The sequence below is a fragment of the Pteropus alecto genome, unplaced genomic scaffold (genome assembly GCF_000325575.1).
Source record: "Pteropus alecto unplaced genomic scaffold, ASM32557v1 scaffold22, whole genome shotgun sequence".
In the NCBI taxonomy this organism is placed as follows: domain Eukaryota; kingdom Metazoa; phylum Chordata; class Mammalia; order Chiroptera; family Pteropodidae; genus Pteropus; species Pteropus alecto.
This window is the reverse complement of record NW_006434839.1, coordinates 7,556,449-7,572,979: the sequence shown is the minus strand read 5'-3', so window position 1 is coordinate 7,572,979 and position 16,531 is coordinate 7,556,449. Positions and strand designations below refer to the sequence as shown.

General features: G+C 49.1%; 1 protein-coding gene across 3 annotated transcripts in view; it reads right to left on the bottom strand.

Annotated features, from left to right (window-relative positions):
- The window catches only part of PLXNA4 (plexin A4), a 418,764-nt gene that overhangs the window by 247,183 nt on the left and 155,050 nt on the right, over positions 1–16,531 (bottom strand). Inside the window, exons 4-5 of one of the 3 annotated variants that reach the window (XM_025045940.1) lie at positions 6,351–6,425; positions 5,162–5,188 (exon numbers count right to left, since the gene is read on the bottom strand). The exons of the other annotated variants lie outside the window; for them this stretch is intronic. Coding sequence (XP_024901708.1) covers positions 6,381–6,425 — 45 coding nt within the window. The 3' untranslated portion in view covers positions 5,162–5,188; positions 6,351–6,380. Of the gene's footprint in view, positions 1–5,161; positions 5,189–6,350; positions 6,426–16,531 lie in introns of those variants that run through there. 3 annotated transcript variants of the gene reach the window in all.

Here is a 16,531-nt window from a genome sequence, read left to right as displayed (position 1 = left end):
CCCACGCCCGGAGGTCAGGTCCAAGCAAGGCGCTCTTCTTGGGTTGGCTGGGAGGCACTTCACAAGCCCCTCTCCACCCACGCCCTGACCCACGCCTCCTGACCCCACACTCCAGCCAAGCAAATCTACGGCAGTTCCCCATTCAGGCTGCCAATTTATTCCTCCGACTTGGCCCGTGCTGTTCCTTACCCGCCACCCACTTTTTGTTTGGAAAGTTTCACTTACCCTCCAGGTCTATCTAGCTCGGGGCTCTCTTTCTACATCAGGACCACTTTTCACCCCCACTGACCCCAAAGCCTAACCCAGCCCCAGCCTCTCAAGAAGAATCTTTGTTCCCCATCCTTGGCTCCCACAGCAGGTGGTGAATCTGTGTTGGACTCTCCCACCAGACTGGGATGCCCCCAAGGTCAGGGAAACCATCTCTTCTATCTTATTATCAGCCCAGCACCTACGACAGTGCCTGGCGTTTAGTAGTCTGTCGAATTGGTTTTAGTCTCGAGGGCCCACAAAGCAGAGGCGGTGTATTTGGCTCTGACCCGGATGTCAGAGCGAGATGTGGAGAACAAGCAGTAGCACATATCAGCTTGGGACAGGGCTGGTTATTGCTGGAAGCCCCAATCAGCTCATCTCTCGGGACCTAATTTTGTTAGCTAAACACTCGTTCATTCATTCGTTCATTCATTCACTCGTTCATCCGAGACATATTTATCGAGAACCTGTTATATATCTTTATGCTCAGCACTGGGAATTCAGAGGAGAACAGCCCTGGCCCTCTCCAAACTCTTACACTAGGAGAGACAGGAAAGTAAGCGGACGTGGTAGGGGAAGTGGAGGGGGCTGTCACATCCACTGAAGAGGCACCTGACCGCTCATGGGAGCAGAGAGAACCTAGAGCGATGAGACGCTGACAACAAGTTCAGGATGGATGAAGCTGGGGGGGCGGGTGGTACCAGGACACCGACTCATGCCATCTTCAGCGTACGGCAGCAAAGCCAGGGCTGGACTCAGAAGGAAGGTTGCATTATAATCTAGAATCCCCAGCCAACTTGTGGTAGGGCCCATTGCAGATTCCAGGCACAGAGCTGCTGAGACACAGGCCACTAATTTACACCTCCCCCCTTTTTGTTTTTTCTGCACGCTAACTGGCATCCCTGTCTGACCTTCCCCCATCCCCTGACAACCTGGGTGTCTGCCTGGCTAGCAGCCATCCAGAATTTATTTATTTCCAAGCCCAAACACATGGGAGGGAGCGAGGGGAGGGAGTGAGAGCAGTCTGTGCCTGTGCAAAGCCTGCTCTTCCATTCAGCTCATGTGCTGGGATGGGGCTGGCTTCCTTCTGAAGTGATGCCCAGCCAGTAGGGCTGCCTCTGTCCTACCCCCCTGAGATTCCCAGGCTGATTTCAGTGCAGATGGCACTGGCAGATGCCAGTCCCTAGGAGGACCCTCCTCCCTGGCTAATGAGGGGAGCAGGTGAAAAGACCAACAAAAGTGATCGGAGGTGGGAAGTGACATAAACACTAGATTCAGAGTTGGGAAACCTGGGTTCTAGTCCCAGCTCTGCCACTAATAAGTTGTGTGACATCGGGCAAGTGGCTTCGCCTTTCTCTGAGCCTGGGTGTTCCTGTTGTGTGAGTCTGAGAGTTCAGCTGCCGGATGGCGTCGAGTGCTTTGCAGTGCTTTGAAAGAAAAGAGAAGCGGGTCCTCACATCTTCTCCACCATTAACCTGCTCTGTGACATTGAGCGAATTCCCTCACCTCTCTGTGCGAACGTTAGCCATTATCCACAAGGCACTTTGCATACAGCGTGGGATTAAGACTGCGATGGTGTAAAGCAAGAGTCATACTGAACCAAGGAAGAAATCATGAGGATCCATGAAGTGCTTTTCCTCACTTTCTCCCACTGGCCCTGCCCTGGGATGCCAGGCACGAGGAAGCAGCTGGTCTACCCACTGCCTTCTCAGTCCTCTGAACTTCTGCCCTTCATCCACACTTTCAGTGTCCCTCTGCTTAGCCAGAGTCCTCTGTGGCCACCTGTGGCTCAGACCCACCAGCCCAGTGGGCTCCGGAAACATCTCTGGGAATTCTTAGCCTTCAGGAACCCTGGTCCACATCCCATGCAAACGTGGCCCTGCCTTCTACGGGCGGCTGGGGGCGGCTGCAAACTCAGTAGAGGTGAAGCTGTGCCTATCTGCAGCCCCACAGCTAATGTGTAACAACCACAGCAACAGATAAGCAGCCACAAGGGCTATTGATCAGATAACCCCATTTTCACTCCTGGAAATAGTGAAGGGAACACCCAATTAGGCATTCAGGTCTGGGCTTGAGTGCAGGCTGGCCACAGCAGCCCTTCCAGCCTCTTAGAAAATGCCTAAGTGTGTCTGCTGCAAGATGACAGAGCAATGGGTTTTATGGAGGCTAGGTGGCACGGCCGAGGACAAGGGGCTGGTTGGTGGCCGTCCAGGCTGAGAGGAGGAAATAAATAAAAACCTTGGGAGAGAAGACCCGAGAGAGAGGCCTGCTGAGGAAGAGCGCCAACTGAGATAAATCTGAGGAACGCATCAGTGGGCTGAGGGCATGATGTTGTTTTCAAAGTACTGCAGGCCGCCAAGCGTTTCCAATCTATGTAGTTCATATCTGGTTATGGAGACCCCAGTGGGCCACCGAGGCAGAAGCAGCATGCTTTGAAATTTGGAACTCCCATTAAAGAAATGGGGAAACCCAGGCTTTCTTTAGATACCCATGGATGTTTCTAGAATAATAATAATAACAATGGCCAATATTCATGAAGCACTCACATGTAATAACTCCAGTTTTCACAACAGCACTGTAAGATAGGCACTATTATTTCCCACACTTGACAGAGGAAAGGAAGGCACAGAGAGGCTGAGTAACATGCCCAGGCTCTAACAGCTGATTAGTGCCAGAGTCAGACTTGGAATGCTTGGGAGTCTCCTTCCAAAGCCCGTGTGCTTACCCAGTATGCAGCACAACCTCTCCACAGAGAATCAGCACATGGCCTTCTTCAGGGCAGGGCCTTGCCTCCGTTGGGGTGAACCTGCTCTAGGGACTGGAGACCCCAGGGCTAGCCCATACCTGCCTGGGGGCTGGGGGGGGATCCAGCCCTGAGACCCAGCCCCAGGCACCTGCCACTGACAGCTGGCTCAGGGATGGGGGCTGGGGACCTCACACCATCCACGTTCTCCGGGGGGATGCCCAGCCACCAGTTTTAAGTGAAAACTCCTTTCTACAAGCCAGCCTTCCCGAAAATTTTACAAATTCTGCAAGATAAAAGCACAGAGACCGTCATGAATGGAGTGGGTTTTTTAAGAGACAGTGTTTAACATCAAAATCCTTCTGATGTGAGTAATTTGGATTCTGATGCATTTCTGGATTGTTTGTTGAATTATGCATCAGCAGCTTCTGGTGCCGTAAAAAAGCGCCACCGTCACGCGGCTGCTCTGAAAACTACAGCAATGGAGACAGTTGGGTTCACAGTTTGGATACCGAGATATGTCCCTGATGAGAGTGAACCAGCAGAAAGAGAGAGGCAAGGAGAGATGGAAAGGGGGAGGACGAACTGGGGGAAGGGAGTGCGATGAGCTGCTTCCTTTACCCACACTCACGAAAGCCCGTTCCAGGAGGAAGGAGAACCCAGGGAGAAGGCAGACAGGAGCTTCCTGCGAGTCCAGCCACGTCCACAGCACGCAGCAAGAGAAGGGCGTCAGAGAGCCGGACACTGACCCTGGCGAAGGACGGAACAGCACCCAGCCGGCAGATGCCCATGTTCTCTGCCACCCACGATGTGGCGCTGTCCTCCAGGTGGGTGCTCCCAGTGGTGGGGACTTCCTGCTGGGCTGAGGGCAGTTACTGCTGCTATTACTGTTATTTCTTCTCAGTGTTTTCACATTTATTGCAGGTTGGTATTCTTATTTAAAAACGACTAATGACAGTGTGCCCATTTGGCTGAGGGCACAGAGCAGGGAGGTTATATACTAACATAGATGGCTGCTTAGTGGCTGGGACGAAATCGGAATCCCAGTTTCTCGACACCCAGTCACCTTCTCTTCCATCGGCCCAGATTCCCCATCTCACTGTGGAGGCTTCTAGCATCTCTGACGCCCATCAGATGTCTTTCTTAGGCTGGTGATGCCAAGGGCAAATGCTAAGGCTGGAGCGGCAGAGAGTAAAAGCAACGAAACCCTGAGCCGGGCCACCTGGTCCAAAGCAGAGTTCCGCCTCTACTGAGGTGTGTCTCGGTTGCCTCGCCTACAAAATGGGCCTGATAACAATCCTTACGCCTTATTGAACGAGACAATATACCTGAAGCCTTCAGCTCAGTGCCAGTGAGACAGTGAGCAGTCCAACATGTCACTTGCTGCTTTCACTTTCGTTTTCGCTATTCTCTTGCAAAAGCGTTGTGACTTCAGAAGGCTGATCCCAGCCTAATGTCGGCCAGAGAAGACCCTGGTAAATGTTCTGCCCTCTCGAGGGGACTATGTCCTCACCACGGTAGGTAGGTTCTGCTGAGTCAGGGGATGACATGCCCCTGGGGTGGGAGACAAGCCAGGAGGCCCCCAGGGTGTGTTTGAATCGGCTCTGTGGAGCTGCCACTGTGCTGGTCTGGCAAGAATCTCATCTGTGCATTGGTCCTTTTCATGAAGACAGTGAGCCAAAACCACCCTCCTGGACTGGCCTAGTTTTGAGCCTGGCTCCAGGGACTCAGGGGCACCCCTCAGCCCAATTATAAATCAATCTAGCAGCTCTTGCCAAGCCCATTGCCATAAATGGCTCTAAAAGCCTAGCCTCTTTCAGCCCACCAGGCTCTGGGCTCCAGGATTAATGAGCATCAGCTGCAGGCAGGCTGGTGAGGGCAGATGCAAACCTAATGAGCAGGGTGGCCTAGCCCTCACAGACTCAAGGTGGGGCGGGGCTGATGAGCAGGTGTCGTTGTCATGCTGCCCCTTTGCTGAGTGTCACTTTGAAAGGCAGGGCTGTTGTCATCTCATTACCACACCCTGGGGTGCCACAGGAGACTCAAAAGACCATACAAGGAACAGGTACTCTGGGGCCACGCCCTCCACTCTGCTGGCTTGGTGGGTCAGGCTTTTTCCAGGTCTCTCAGGTGTGGGGCTGGAGAGAGTTTAGAGTCCTGGTATTCTCTCTCTCTCCCCTCGTCACCTGGTTGGTACTGTAAGTGCAAAAGTTTCTGTTAGAAAGTTCCTCAGTCACATCTTCGGCATAGTCAGAGTCTCCGAATACATGGGCTTAGAGTTTGCCTGCAGTTTACACACGTCTGCGCAGATTTTAATGAGAATAAGTGCCCGGCACCATGCTGGTCACCAAAGGAAAACAGTCCAGACCCTGCAAGACTTGTGTGTCAACCGAGGACACAGACCTTAGGGAGACTAATCAGAGGCATAAAATATAACGAAAATAACAATGATCATTTATCGAGCACTTAACTTGGTGCCACGCATTGTTCTATGCTTTTTAAATGTACTAACTTACTTAGTAAATAAAAATGAAAGATACTGAGTAATAGAGGGTCATATTATATCAAGGCAGTCAATGAAGTGAAGCAGAAAAGGAAAAGTTCACTTAGACGGACTGCAAAGATCCAGGAAGGCTTCATGGAGGAGGCAGGACCACCCTGGCCCCACTGGAGTGTGGGAGAACTGTTCCAGAAGCAGGAGCAGACACATCCAGGCCAAGGTTGGAGCAAGTCCCCCGAAGAGCACATGCCTAGGCTGAGGGGGCAGAGGCCTGGGGGCACGATGTTTAGGGGGCACCAGCCTCTGGGAATGTTGTTAGGGTGAAATTTCAAAATTAGGGTTTTATTCCTGATTCAAATTGCCTTCTCTTAACTGTGGCTTCACCGCTTCTTTTCCATTTCTGTCTGAAATGTGATATATATTTTTTTAAGGTAAAATTTACACAGTGCAATGTACAGATCTTAAGTGTACTTTAATAAGCTTTTAACAAATGTACTCGCCCGTGTAACTAACGCCTCAATCAAGATCTTGAACACTTCCATAGGGCATGAAGAAAAAGAAAGGTGACTTTTAAAATCTGGTTGTTCTGTATCTACATATGCTGGGCATTTGTGAATTGGAATAAATCAATACGATCAACTTCTTCTTTTGCCCAACTCCAATTCACCTTCCATCCCAGGAGGAAAAAAATCAAATAAAATTAAGCCACATCCAGAGAGACAAATGCCTAGCGAGCATTTGTTTTACTTATCTTTGTGTCCTCAGAACCAAGCTCAATATGTGGCCCAGACAAGATGATTCAAATATGTTTCTTAAGTAAGGGAAAGAATGAATATCCTCAGAGTAAATGGACTCTACCTTCTCTAAGCTCCCATATGACACTGGCAGTCATGAAATCTTCCTGTCTACTCCCTTGAGATGGGACAGGAGACCCTGGAAGAATGTAAAAGAGTAATTTCCTGTTACACACCTCCCACCCCTTACTCCCAAACCAGCCCTCATTAGACCTCCGATTTCAGGGTCTTGAGAAAAGTGAACTTGAATAGGGATGCCTATTTTCTCGCTAAGCTATTTAATAGACAACGTCTGAGACAAAATATTCCCCAGTCTTCCTTCCCAGCCTCTTCCCAGGGTCCATGGATCAGAACACTCCTTGATAGCTTTCAGGCAAAAAGCATTACAAAACTTCCAGGGAAAAGAGAAGCTTCAAGAAGGACCATCCATCCATGCGCATGTGGCCCATTTCCTTCCTAGCATAATTAGCACCTGGATGTGGCCATAGCTAACCACTTGCCAACTCTTTTACCCTCCAAGTCCCTGGGAAAGCTCCCTTTGCACAGCTTGCTGGAGACTGCAGGCTTATAAACAGCAGAAGCCAGCATTCCAATCAGAGTATTTCTCACTTGCAGCATTGCACAAAGAGAAAAAAAAATAATGCTGAACATTCTGTTCACGGAAGAAAAAATAGCAGCAGAAAACTGTCACATTGTTTGGTCTATTTTCAATTTAATTCCTGAGCTCTGGAAATAGCTATCTGTGCGAGAAGGCCAGTGGAGGACTCCGGCGACCTGACACGCCATCACGACTTGGGGTCTTAGGCTGAGGAAGAGGGAGAGAACTAGAGTAAGGACGGGGGGCACAGCCTGGTGGCTCACCATGGATCAGGTGTGTCTGCTGTGGGATTCCAAATCTGGAGAAGAAACTCTGAATCTGGAAGGCTATCGGGAGCATCGATGGCAGGGCACATCGAAGGGGATGTCGCCTGCAGAGCACGGTTCTCAGCCTAGGTGATCTCACACACTGAGATCACTCACCGAGGAGCTTTGACAAACAATGCTATCAGAAGGTAGTTACGCAAATCGACGTGTGCGATAAACCTGCGTAAAACTAGATATGTGTGCACATGCGAACACACACCCCAGCACACATCAGACTGGTGAAATCTGAGTGGGTAACTTGGTGGATTGTACCAGGGTCAATTTTCCGCTTGCGATATTGTACAAGAGTTACGTAAAAACGTCACCATGGGGAGAAACTGAGCGGGGAGGACGAGGGACTTCTCTGTATAATTGCTTGCAATGTCATGCAAATCCACGATTATTTCAAAATAGAAAAAAATTCTTAAGGAGTGCTGCTGGGGGTCTGGTTTGCTGGATCTAGGGTGCAGGCTCTGCCTCAGAGTTCCAAAATCTCTCCAGGTGTTTTTACGTGCAGCCAGGGCTGAGAGCTGCTATTTGGAAGTGGGGATGCTGGTTGAGAAAGCGAGACAAAGATTGGGAAACAATCTGCATCTGCTCTGTACCAGAGGCTTAATTAATACCTGTTGAATAAATAAATAAATTGCTGTTCAGCTACCTAATGTGTTACAGGCATTCAACGAAAGGGCAAGATATAGTATGAAGGAAAGCTTCCTGGCAGAAAGAGTTAAACCAGGGCTTGATAGAATTCAGACAGAGGAACGGGAAAGAGCATTCTGAGCCAGCAAAGAAGGGCTTAGAGACTTCATGGCCATCCTGGGGAGGAGGAGAGGGATTCAATTTGGGCACAGTTAAGGAGTAAGGGTGGATGAAACCTTTAATAATTACCTGGCCCTACCCCTGCCGTTGGGCAGGCAGGTCTCTCAACAGCCTGAACCTGCATTAAGTCCTTGCAAATTGCCGAGAGCAATTGTCAGCAAGAAAAACAATTCTCCAAAGGTCACTTGGCATCTCTCAGGTAAGCACAATGTAGAGAACTTGGAGAGGCTTCACGCTATAGTTTGGATGGGTATAAAAGAGAGCAGTTTTTCTCATGGTTCATAACCCCTTATCATAAGCCTATCTGCACTTCAGCTGGTCTTAGCTATCCCCAACCTCGAACCCAGCCAGGCACCAGAAAATATCAGAAATGACCTGGGAAGCGCTAAAATAGAAATCTCAGTGTCTACACACTGAAGCTAATGCACTTGACTCGGCAGGTCCCTGGAGAACTCACTTAATGGCTCTTTATTCTCATTTTACAAACAAGTCTAATAAGCTTGATTATCTGTTTCCAAGCTCGCAGAAAAGGAAAAAGAAAAGCATTGAACAGGTGAGGCATCAGACAGCATCACTGACAACAGTGACAAGTGATAGGTGACAGATACCCCGACAGCAGGCGGGGGACAGAAATCTATAAAAGTAACCTGGGACACTCATCTGACAGAAGGCCGCCTTAGCAAGGCTGAGGGGCTTTGTTGTAAAGATGGAGAAAGAGCTTTAAGATGCTCCAGCCCTAGTTCTAAGGGCCCTATAGAGCCTCCCCTTGCTTTTTCTTGAGCCTGTTATTAATTTGTCCAATGTGCATACAGTGGTAAGCGGCTGTGTCCTGCTGCAGCCTGCCAGAAAGGGAGGGACAGCTGGCTAGTCTTTCTGATTCCAGAGAACGCCCTCTGCCAAAAACACCAGCGTCCCTCTGGAAGTTTGCTTTCTCCCCTTGTGGCACCCACCACTGCCCTCCCAGGGTGTGCAGGGCACAGGGCAGGCTGCTCTCAAATCAAACTGCTCAGTCTGTTGGGTCAAGTGGACCGAAGAGGAAGGCCAGGAGAAGCCCCTCCCATGTCACGACGGCAGCACCGCTGCTCTACATGCAAAGGGTCCGGCTTGAACTCCAACCCCACCTAGTCAGAAGCGCCGTGTGTCCTTGACCCAACTATTTCACTTCTTATGCTGATCACTCGTACCACTGACCCACCTTCCAGGTGGCTTGGCTTAGAAGAGCTCATTAACAAAACAGGAACCACTCAGCTGACTCAGTGCCACCACGCCAACGTGCAATGACCAGAAAGCTCCTCCCCTTGGAGCTGACCCTGAGCATCACCTCCAGCTGAGGCACCTTTGCTCTCTGGGTGGTTCAAAACCGGAGTGGGTGGGCCTGCCTGCGATGGCACCAGGCAAGCTGGGCGGTCCCCCGTCCATGCCCACATTGCAGGAAGCTGCGCTCAGAGCAGACGGAAGACTGGTCTCTCCTGCTAAACAGCCCCCAGATCTCTGCCCCAGACTCCGAGGCCTGGATGAGTGCTCATGGTCCCAAGGACAGCAGGGAAGGGAGACAGAGGCTCCAGACCCAGGCGTCCTGATGTGTGGCCATGCCCTGTCCTCCTCCACAAGCGTACCACCTGATCGTGTTCTCTCTCCGGGGTGCCATGTCCTGTTTTCATCCAAAGGCAAAAGCTGAGAAAGAGAAATCAGGCAGGGAAGAGAGGCTCTTAGATGCCGCTATGCCCACGGGAATAGACGAACGCATCAGCCTAAAATCGGGCATGGGGAGGGGCCTCGGGACGGTCTCTGGCTCTAATTGCTGCTAAAGATCGCTGGGCAGCCCCGGTGACACCTGGAGGTCCTCCGTGGGTCCTCAGGCGTGAAACATAAATCATCTCCCTCTCACTTGTTACTAATCTTGCTTCCTTGCTGTGTCAGCTGGATTCCTGCATCAGCCTGGGCTTAAATGGGGGCTTCTGCTCCCTCCTACTTTTTTCTCTTCCTCCTCTCCAACCTCCTCCCCCACCCCCTCTGAAAGTGATGGCAAAGGAATGCAAACTCCAAAAGGTAGCTTGTGGCTTCGCTCTGGGGAAGGGGCCAGAGAGAAAAGGAAGAGGGTGTTTGGGCATCAGGGTGAGGTGGGGCAGAACCTGAGTGGCCATTTGGACCCAGCCTACAGACTTTCGGTGTCCAGCGTCCCTTCCAGGTAAAGCCCCTCTCGGCTCCCAGGGTAGCAGGTGAGCGTGCAGTAGATAAGCTTGTTTCTCTGCAAGACTCATGGAGTGTGCTGAGGGAGGTCAGAGCACCCAGCTAAGCCAGATGAGGGCTCTGTAGCTGCCTATGTCATTTCTCAGAAGCAAGGATGGCCCGGGCTCTGTGGGTGCCTGGGAGAGAAGGGCTTCTTTAATTTCTTTTGTCTCCTCGGGTCCCCAGGCACCTCTGCGATGCCACAGGGGTCAGATCCTCTTGAGGAATTCACCGGCAGGCCTGACCCTAACTAGGTCCATGAGCGGCCTACACCTTTCCTAAGCCTCTAGCAATCCAGCAGGCCGACTCGAGGCTGCAGGGGATGCCACGTCTCTGCAGGGTCCCAACGCGCAAAACTCCAGGAAACACTCCGTGAAATCTTTTGGGAAATTCCCCCTCCTTTGAGCTATGGGAGACTCACCCAGTGATTTCACTGCTTTTTCCCCGTGGAGGATGAGGTGCCTGCCCCCTTGGCCCTCATGGGGCAGAGGAAGAGGCCGGATGGAGAGCAGTGGGACCTGCATCCGTCCGCCGTTGGATGTATACCTGCTCTTACGGGCCCCGAGCCAGGGAGGCACCGGCAGGTGTCACTGGCCCGGTGGGTGACAGAACCAGGACGGTAGCACGGCCATTGTGGCTCGGGCTGCAGCTTCAGCTGAGGCTGCTCAGGCTCTGTTTTGCTGTGCCCAGCCATGAACCGGCTGCAGGGGGGCCGTGGACGAGGGCAGTGGTTAAGAATGGGGCTGCTGGGCCAGACTACTTGGTGGGGCCCCTAAGGAGCTGTGTGACAATGAATTATTTAGCCTTCCTGTGCCTCGTTTTGTCTACTGTTAAAGGGGGCAATGACAACAGATTAAGAGAAAATTCATGGAAATGCTTGGGTGGGTGCCTGGTGTAGGTTACGATTACTATTCCGATAACCATGACTGTTATTGTTATTGTTGTTGTTATTATTGTTTATTGTTATTATTCTCTCTCAGCTGAGACCAGAGGTATGGAGAGGGGTGGGACAATATGACTATAGGGTCTGTGTAAGGGAACAATGCAGAGGGAGGGATGCTAGTGGCCATCCTGTCACCCCGACATCCCCTCCCGGCTCCCCCACTGCTGGTCCTGCTTGTTGGGATGGAACCTGATTCTGCCGTTTTGCTCCGCGAGAACATCAGGATATTGGTCGTTCCCAGAGAAGATGAGAAGGGACAGCTGGAGGTTCACATACGTGGGGGGTGGGGGGCGGGGTGTTATGCACGTTCCCCTCTCAGAGATGGATTCTCTCACCCCAGAGCTCCCAGGAGCTGTTTGCTAACACGTAGAGCTTCCAGCAAGGATGAGGGCAGCACATGGCAGGATGAAGCATGAGCTTTGCTGATTGGAAATCTGGGTTTCAAACTGACTACTGCACATTGTTTGCCCATCACTTCACCGAGTATCGGGTTCCTTGCAAAATGATGGGGCAGGACGAGGCTGTTTCTACAGCTCCTTCTAGTTATTAAACTCTAGGAACACGGACTCCATTCCCACCACATCTGACTCACCATGACAAGCTGATCAATCACTCTTTTTTCTCTCTGATTTCACTTCTCCTTGCCTCGTCTTTCTTAGTTTTGAAAACGGCCAGAGGAGCAGGGACAAGGGGAAATGGGGAGTTAGTTACCTGCCAGGTGACAGGTATTTGTCCTCCCATGGTGTGGCAGGTCTCTGGGGTCTAGGGCCCAGGCCCCACCGCCCATCACTTGCACGGTGGTACTTCTTGTTGTCACCTCACGTAAGCATGAAGCACGAAAAACACACTGTTGGGATGTATGGAAAGGCCTCGAAGACTTCTCTCTCAGATTCTCCATCTTACGGGCAGTTTTAACTGCTTTGATTGAGACCTTACTCACACTGCAACCCAGGATAAAATAAAGCATTTCCGAAAAAACAAGCCTTTCCCTCGCTATCTGCAATGTGCTCTGATGTTTTCTTATTCTACTTAATTGTTTTTTTTTTTCAATGTTGGTCACAGCCCACTAAACTGACTTAAAGGCACACTAAGAGGTTGTGACGCCGGGTTTGGAGAGGCAGGGAAGTGACAATGAGTCGACGTGGCTACAAAGCAGGCGAAGACCGCAGTTTGCAGATGGACAGACTGTCTGACAAATGCAGAGACTAGATATACCCAGGGCTAAATTACAGAGGGGACGGAACTTTCCAGATGCCTGGGTCACTTCCGAGAACGACTTTCGTGTTATTCCCATGACTAACTCTCCGCACAGACCTGAGTTGATTTATCTGAAAGAGATGGCACGCTCCTCCTGCCACACCCTGTTTCACAGCGTTTCTCTGTGGAACATGAATGAAGCTGCATTAGGTAAGTCACACTCTCCAGGAACTTCTTAAAAATTGCAGTCAGAAAGATGCTGGCTATTAGAGAAATGCAAATCAAAACCACAGTGAGATACCATCTCATGCCTGTTAGAGTAGCTATAATCAACAGGACAAGTAATAACAAATGTGGGAGAGGATGTGGAAAAAAAGGAACCCTCATTCACTGCTGGTGGGATTGCGAATTGGTACAGCCACTATGGAAAACAGTATGGAGGGTCCGCAAAAAACTAAGAATTGATCTACCATATGATCCAGCAATCCTCCTACTGGGTATTTACCCCAAAGACTTGAAAACTCATATCCAAAAAGGTATTTGCGCACTGATGTTCGTAGCAGCATTATTCACAGTGGCCAGGACATGGAAGCGACCGAAGTGTCCTATGATGATTGGATGAAGAAGCCGTGGCACACATATACAATGGAATATTACTCAGCCATAAGAAGAGATGAAATACTGCCATTGGTGACAACATGGATTGAAATGGAGATAATCTTGCTAAGCGAAATAAGCCAGACTGAAAAAGTAGAAAATCACATGGTATCACTTATATGTGGGATATAAACCTAACAGCAACAAATGAACAGGACAAACAAACAGAGACTCATGGACATGGACAATGGACTAGTGGTTACCAGAGGGTAAGGGGTGGGGGAGGAGCGGGGACGTAGATGGGGTAAAGGGGGTCAAATATAGGGGAGTAGGGGGAGGATAAAGTGGGTAAAGGGGATCAAATATATGGTAGCTGAAGGAAACTGGACTCTGGGTGGTAAACACAATAGAATATACAGATGTCAAATGATAATGTACACCTGCAAATTATATGGTTGTATTAATCGATGTTATCCCAATAAACTTCATTTAAAAAAATAAAATTAAATAAAAAAAGGAAAAAAATTGCAGTCGGTTACTCAACAATTTCAATCGAGGCTTTTTGCCTCACTTCTAAGATTTTTCGGAATGCAGTAATCCAGGCCCTTTCTAATCCACCCCTTACTCATCTTCAACTCTCCTTTCTGCCTTTTGATGCTCGTGGACACCCAGGCGCCTTCTGAGCACAACAGTTAGAGGGAGGACTGCTCCTCTGGCCTCTTGGGTTCAGAGTAGCTTCTTCCTTCTCGCCCAAATCTCGCTTTTTTAGGCATTTTTGATTTTTATTATAATATCACAAATTTATAAGACTTAAAAGAAAAACCCAAAGAGTTCACCTAATACAGACTCCTGTATTAGAGAAGAACAATGACTTGGGGAAGTTGGTGACTTGCCTGGGGTCGCACAGATTACTGACGTTAGGGCTGGAATTCAGGTGATCTGTCTCCCAGGCCCCAGTATCCCGTGAAAATTCTCTGCAAATGAAGGAAAGAAGGGCCAAGTCTCCAATACGCTTGGGTTCACCCATCTATGTGTTAGCAGGGAAGACCGAGCGTGTTCCAAGAGAAATGAAATGTAGAGGGTGATGATTTTGAGGAGAAAACCCAACCTTCTCGGCCTCATTTCCCCCTTTGCTAAAGATAAGAAAAATAAGCCCAAATGAGATATCTACTTCCACAAGGTTCAATCATTCCAGCATCTTGTTCCTTACGGGAAGGCGTGGCAGGGGGAGAGAAGGGCTCCAGAAACACTAGGCTTACGGTTCTGGATTGGTGGGTCTGGAGACACAGATATTGACACTCTCGTTTGTTCTGCTCGATAGACCTCTCTGCGATATGCAGGAACTCATCATCTCAGCTGGACTTCTCCCTAAGCCTGGCTGAAATGGCCCGACCCTTACTGGGACACTCCACCCCCCGGGCCTGGGAGGGCCTTTGAACAGCAGGGCTGAGATGGACTGACATGCACCATCAGAGAAGCCAAACAATCCGCCCTGGTGATTTGCACAGGAGAGTGCCCCAGCCCCATTGTCTGTTGTGGGACATGTGTTTGTGAGTCCATGGATCCAGCTCTGTGGATGGAGATGCATCACAGACACACGCACACCCATGCACGTACACGAGCACGTGGACACCCCCTGGGCACTGTTCTGCGTTGTCTTCATTTTATTCCTGGGGCTATGTCAATACCTCTCTCCTGGTCCAGGGTACAGGCATCGCTTTAAAGGGCTGGTCCTAGCCAGCTGGACTAAACGGGGCCAATTCTTTGCTTTCTAGGGTAGATCCAAAGCTTGGGGGAATGTTCAGAAATGGTCACTAAAACTGTGTGTTCACATCACGATCTCTGCTGCTTCATAGCCGCACTTGAACTTGGAACGCTGAGATTTTTCACATCGGAAATGAGGACTGCCGACCACATTAGCAAAGGTTTAATAAAATTTCATAGCTTTCTAGTGGAGACATAAATTGGAACAATACTTTTGGAAAACAACTGAGTAATAGATAGCCAATCTTTAACATGTTTATACTCTCTGACCTAGAAACATTGCTTCTGGGACTCTAGCCAAAGGAAATAGTCTGAAATACAGGGATTTTTAAAAAAGGAAAGCAAAACCTTATTGCACATTTTTACGTTAGCATTATTCAAAATTTGAAAATATGAGAAATAACTTAAGTATAAAACAGTACGACAGTGGGTAAGTAAATTATGAAATGTTCACGTGATAGAATAGTTTAAAATTATGTTTATGACGAGTTTACAGCAAGTGGGGAAATTACTTGCATTACAAGGTTTTACTGAACAGGCCGGAAAGAAAATTATATATATATACACTTATATCCATATAAAATATATATATGTCACACATGAAAATACATATATGAGAAAATCATATGTTATTATATGCATATACATATATAATCATATGTATATGATTTTATTTCCAGTCTATTCAGTGAATATGCACATATAGTACAATCTTAACTAGGAAAACTAATTAACATAAAAACTTGAAAGGAACTTTGAACAATGATTGTAGGGTAGCCCTCAAGGTATGCATTTTCTTTTCTCTTTTTTATACATTTCTGTATTTTCCAAATAAAACTAGTACTTTTAATTTTTTTTTATCTTTGACCAAAAAAGTGCATGATACAGATGAAAGTCCAGTCACATCTCCGCCATCACCTCTGAAGGTGACCTCAGGGAAGTACGTGACCTTTCTGCTTGTCTCCCTCCCTCCCCGCCCAGCCAGCACCCCTCTCCACTCCTCTGCCCTCATCTCCACAACGAGGGTGCAGCACCACGCAATCTCTGCAACTCATTCTGTTCTAACATTCTGTGTCTCAAAATATCATCTCCCTGTGAGAATGAGATCTCAAAAAGGGGCCCAAGAGGCGTAACCATCTCCCGAGTAAAACACTATAATCATCCTAACAAGTGATGGACTTGGAAGGGGCTTCTGGAAGATGCAGCTGTTCTTTTACAGTCATGCTGACACGATGTCCTCGGGTTTGGACATCTGGAGCCAAACATCTAAATGAAGCTGGTCGCCGGCAGCTGCATTGTGAAGCCAGGAACTGAGGTTGGGGGAGGTGGGTCCGTAGCACTGAGTCTCCACCCAGAAGCCAGGCTGTAGCTGGTCTCCCGGGAACTGGGCCAGATGGTGTGATGACCCCCACTGGGACAGCAGGACAAATTTCACACCCTACAACCTCTTCAGGCAGCTCTATCCTCCAGATATCTCCCCTTGACCAAATTCCACAAATGGTTTTTTTTTTTTTTTTTTTATGTTTTAAGCATAAGGGCACTTCCTCACACATCGTGCGATTGTCTCATGTTTCTGAGTCCCATTTCCTCAGTGATATCTGTCACCCTTGAAGTTCCGTCACTCTCTGTGGATAAATCCAGAGCAGGTGGATGGTTCACAGGGGAGGAGAAATGAGGTGTATCCACATACTGACCTAGCTTACCAACCTGGATGAGAGGTGAATGGATCTCCCCAGTCTCTTCCGAGGTGGAATTCTATGATTGGATAATTATATATGATTGTGTCTTTCCCT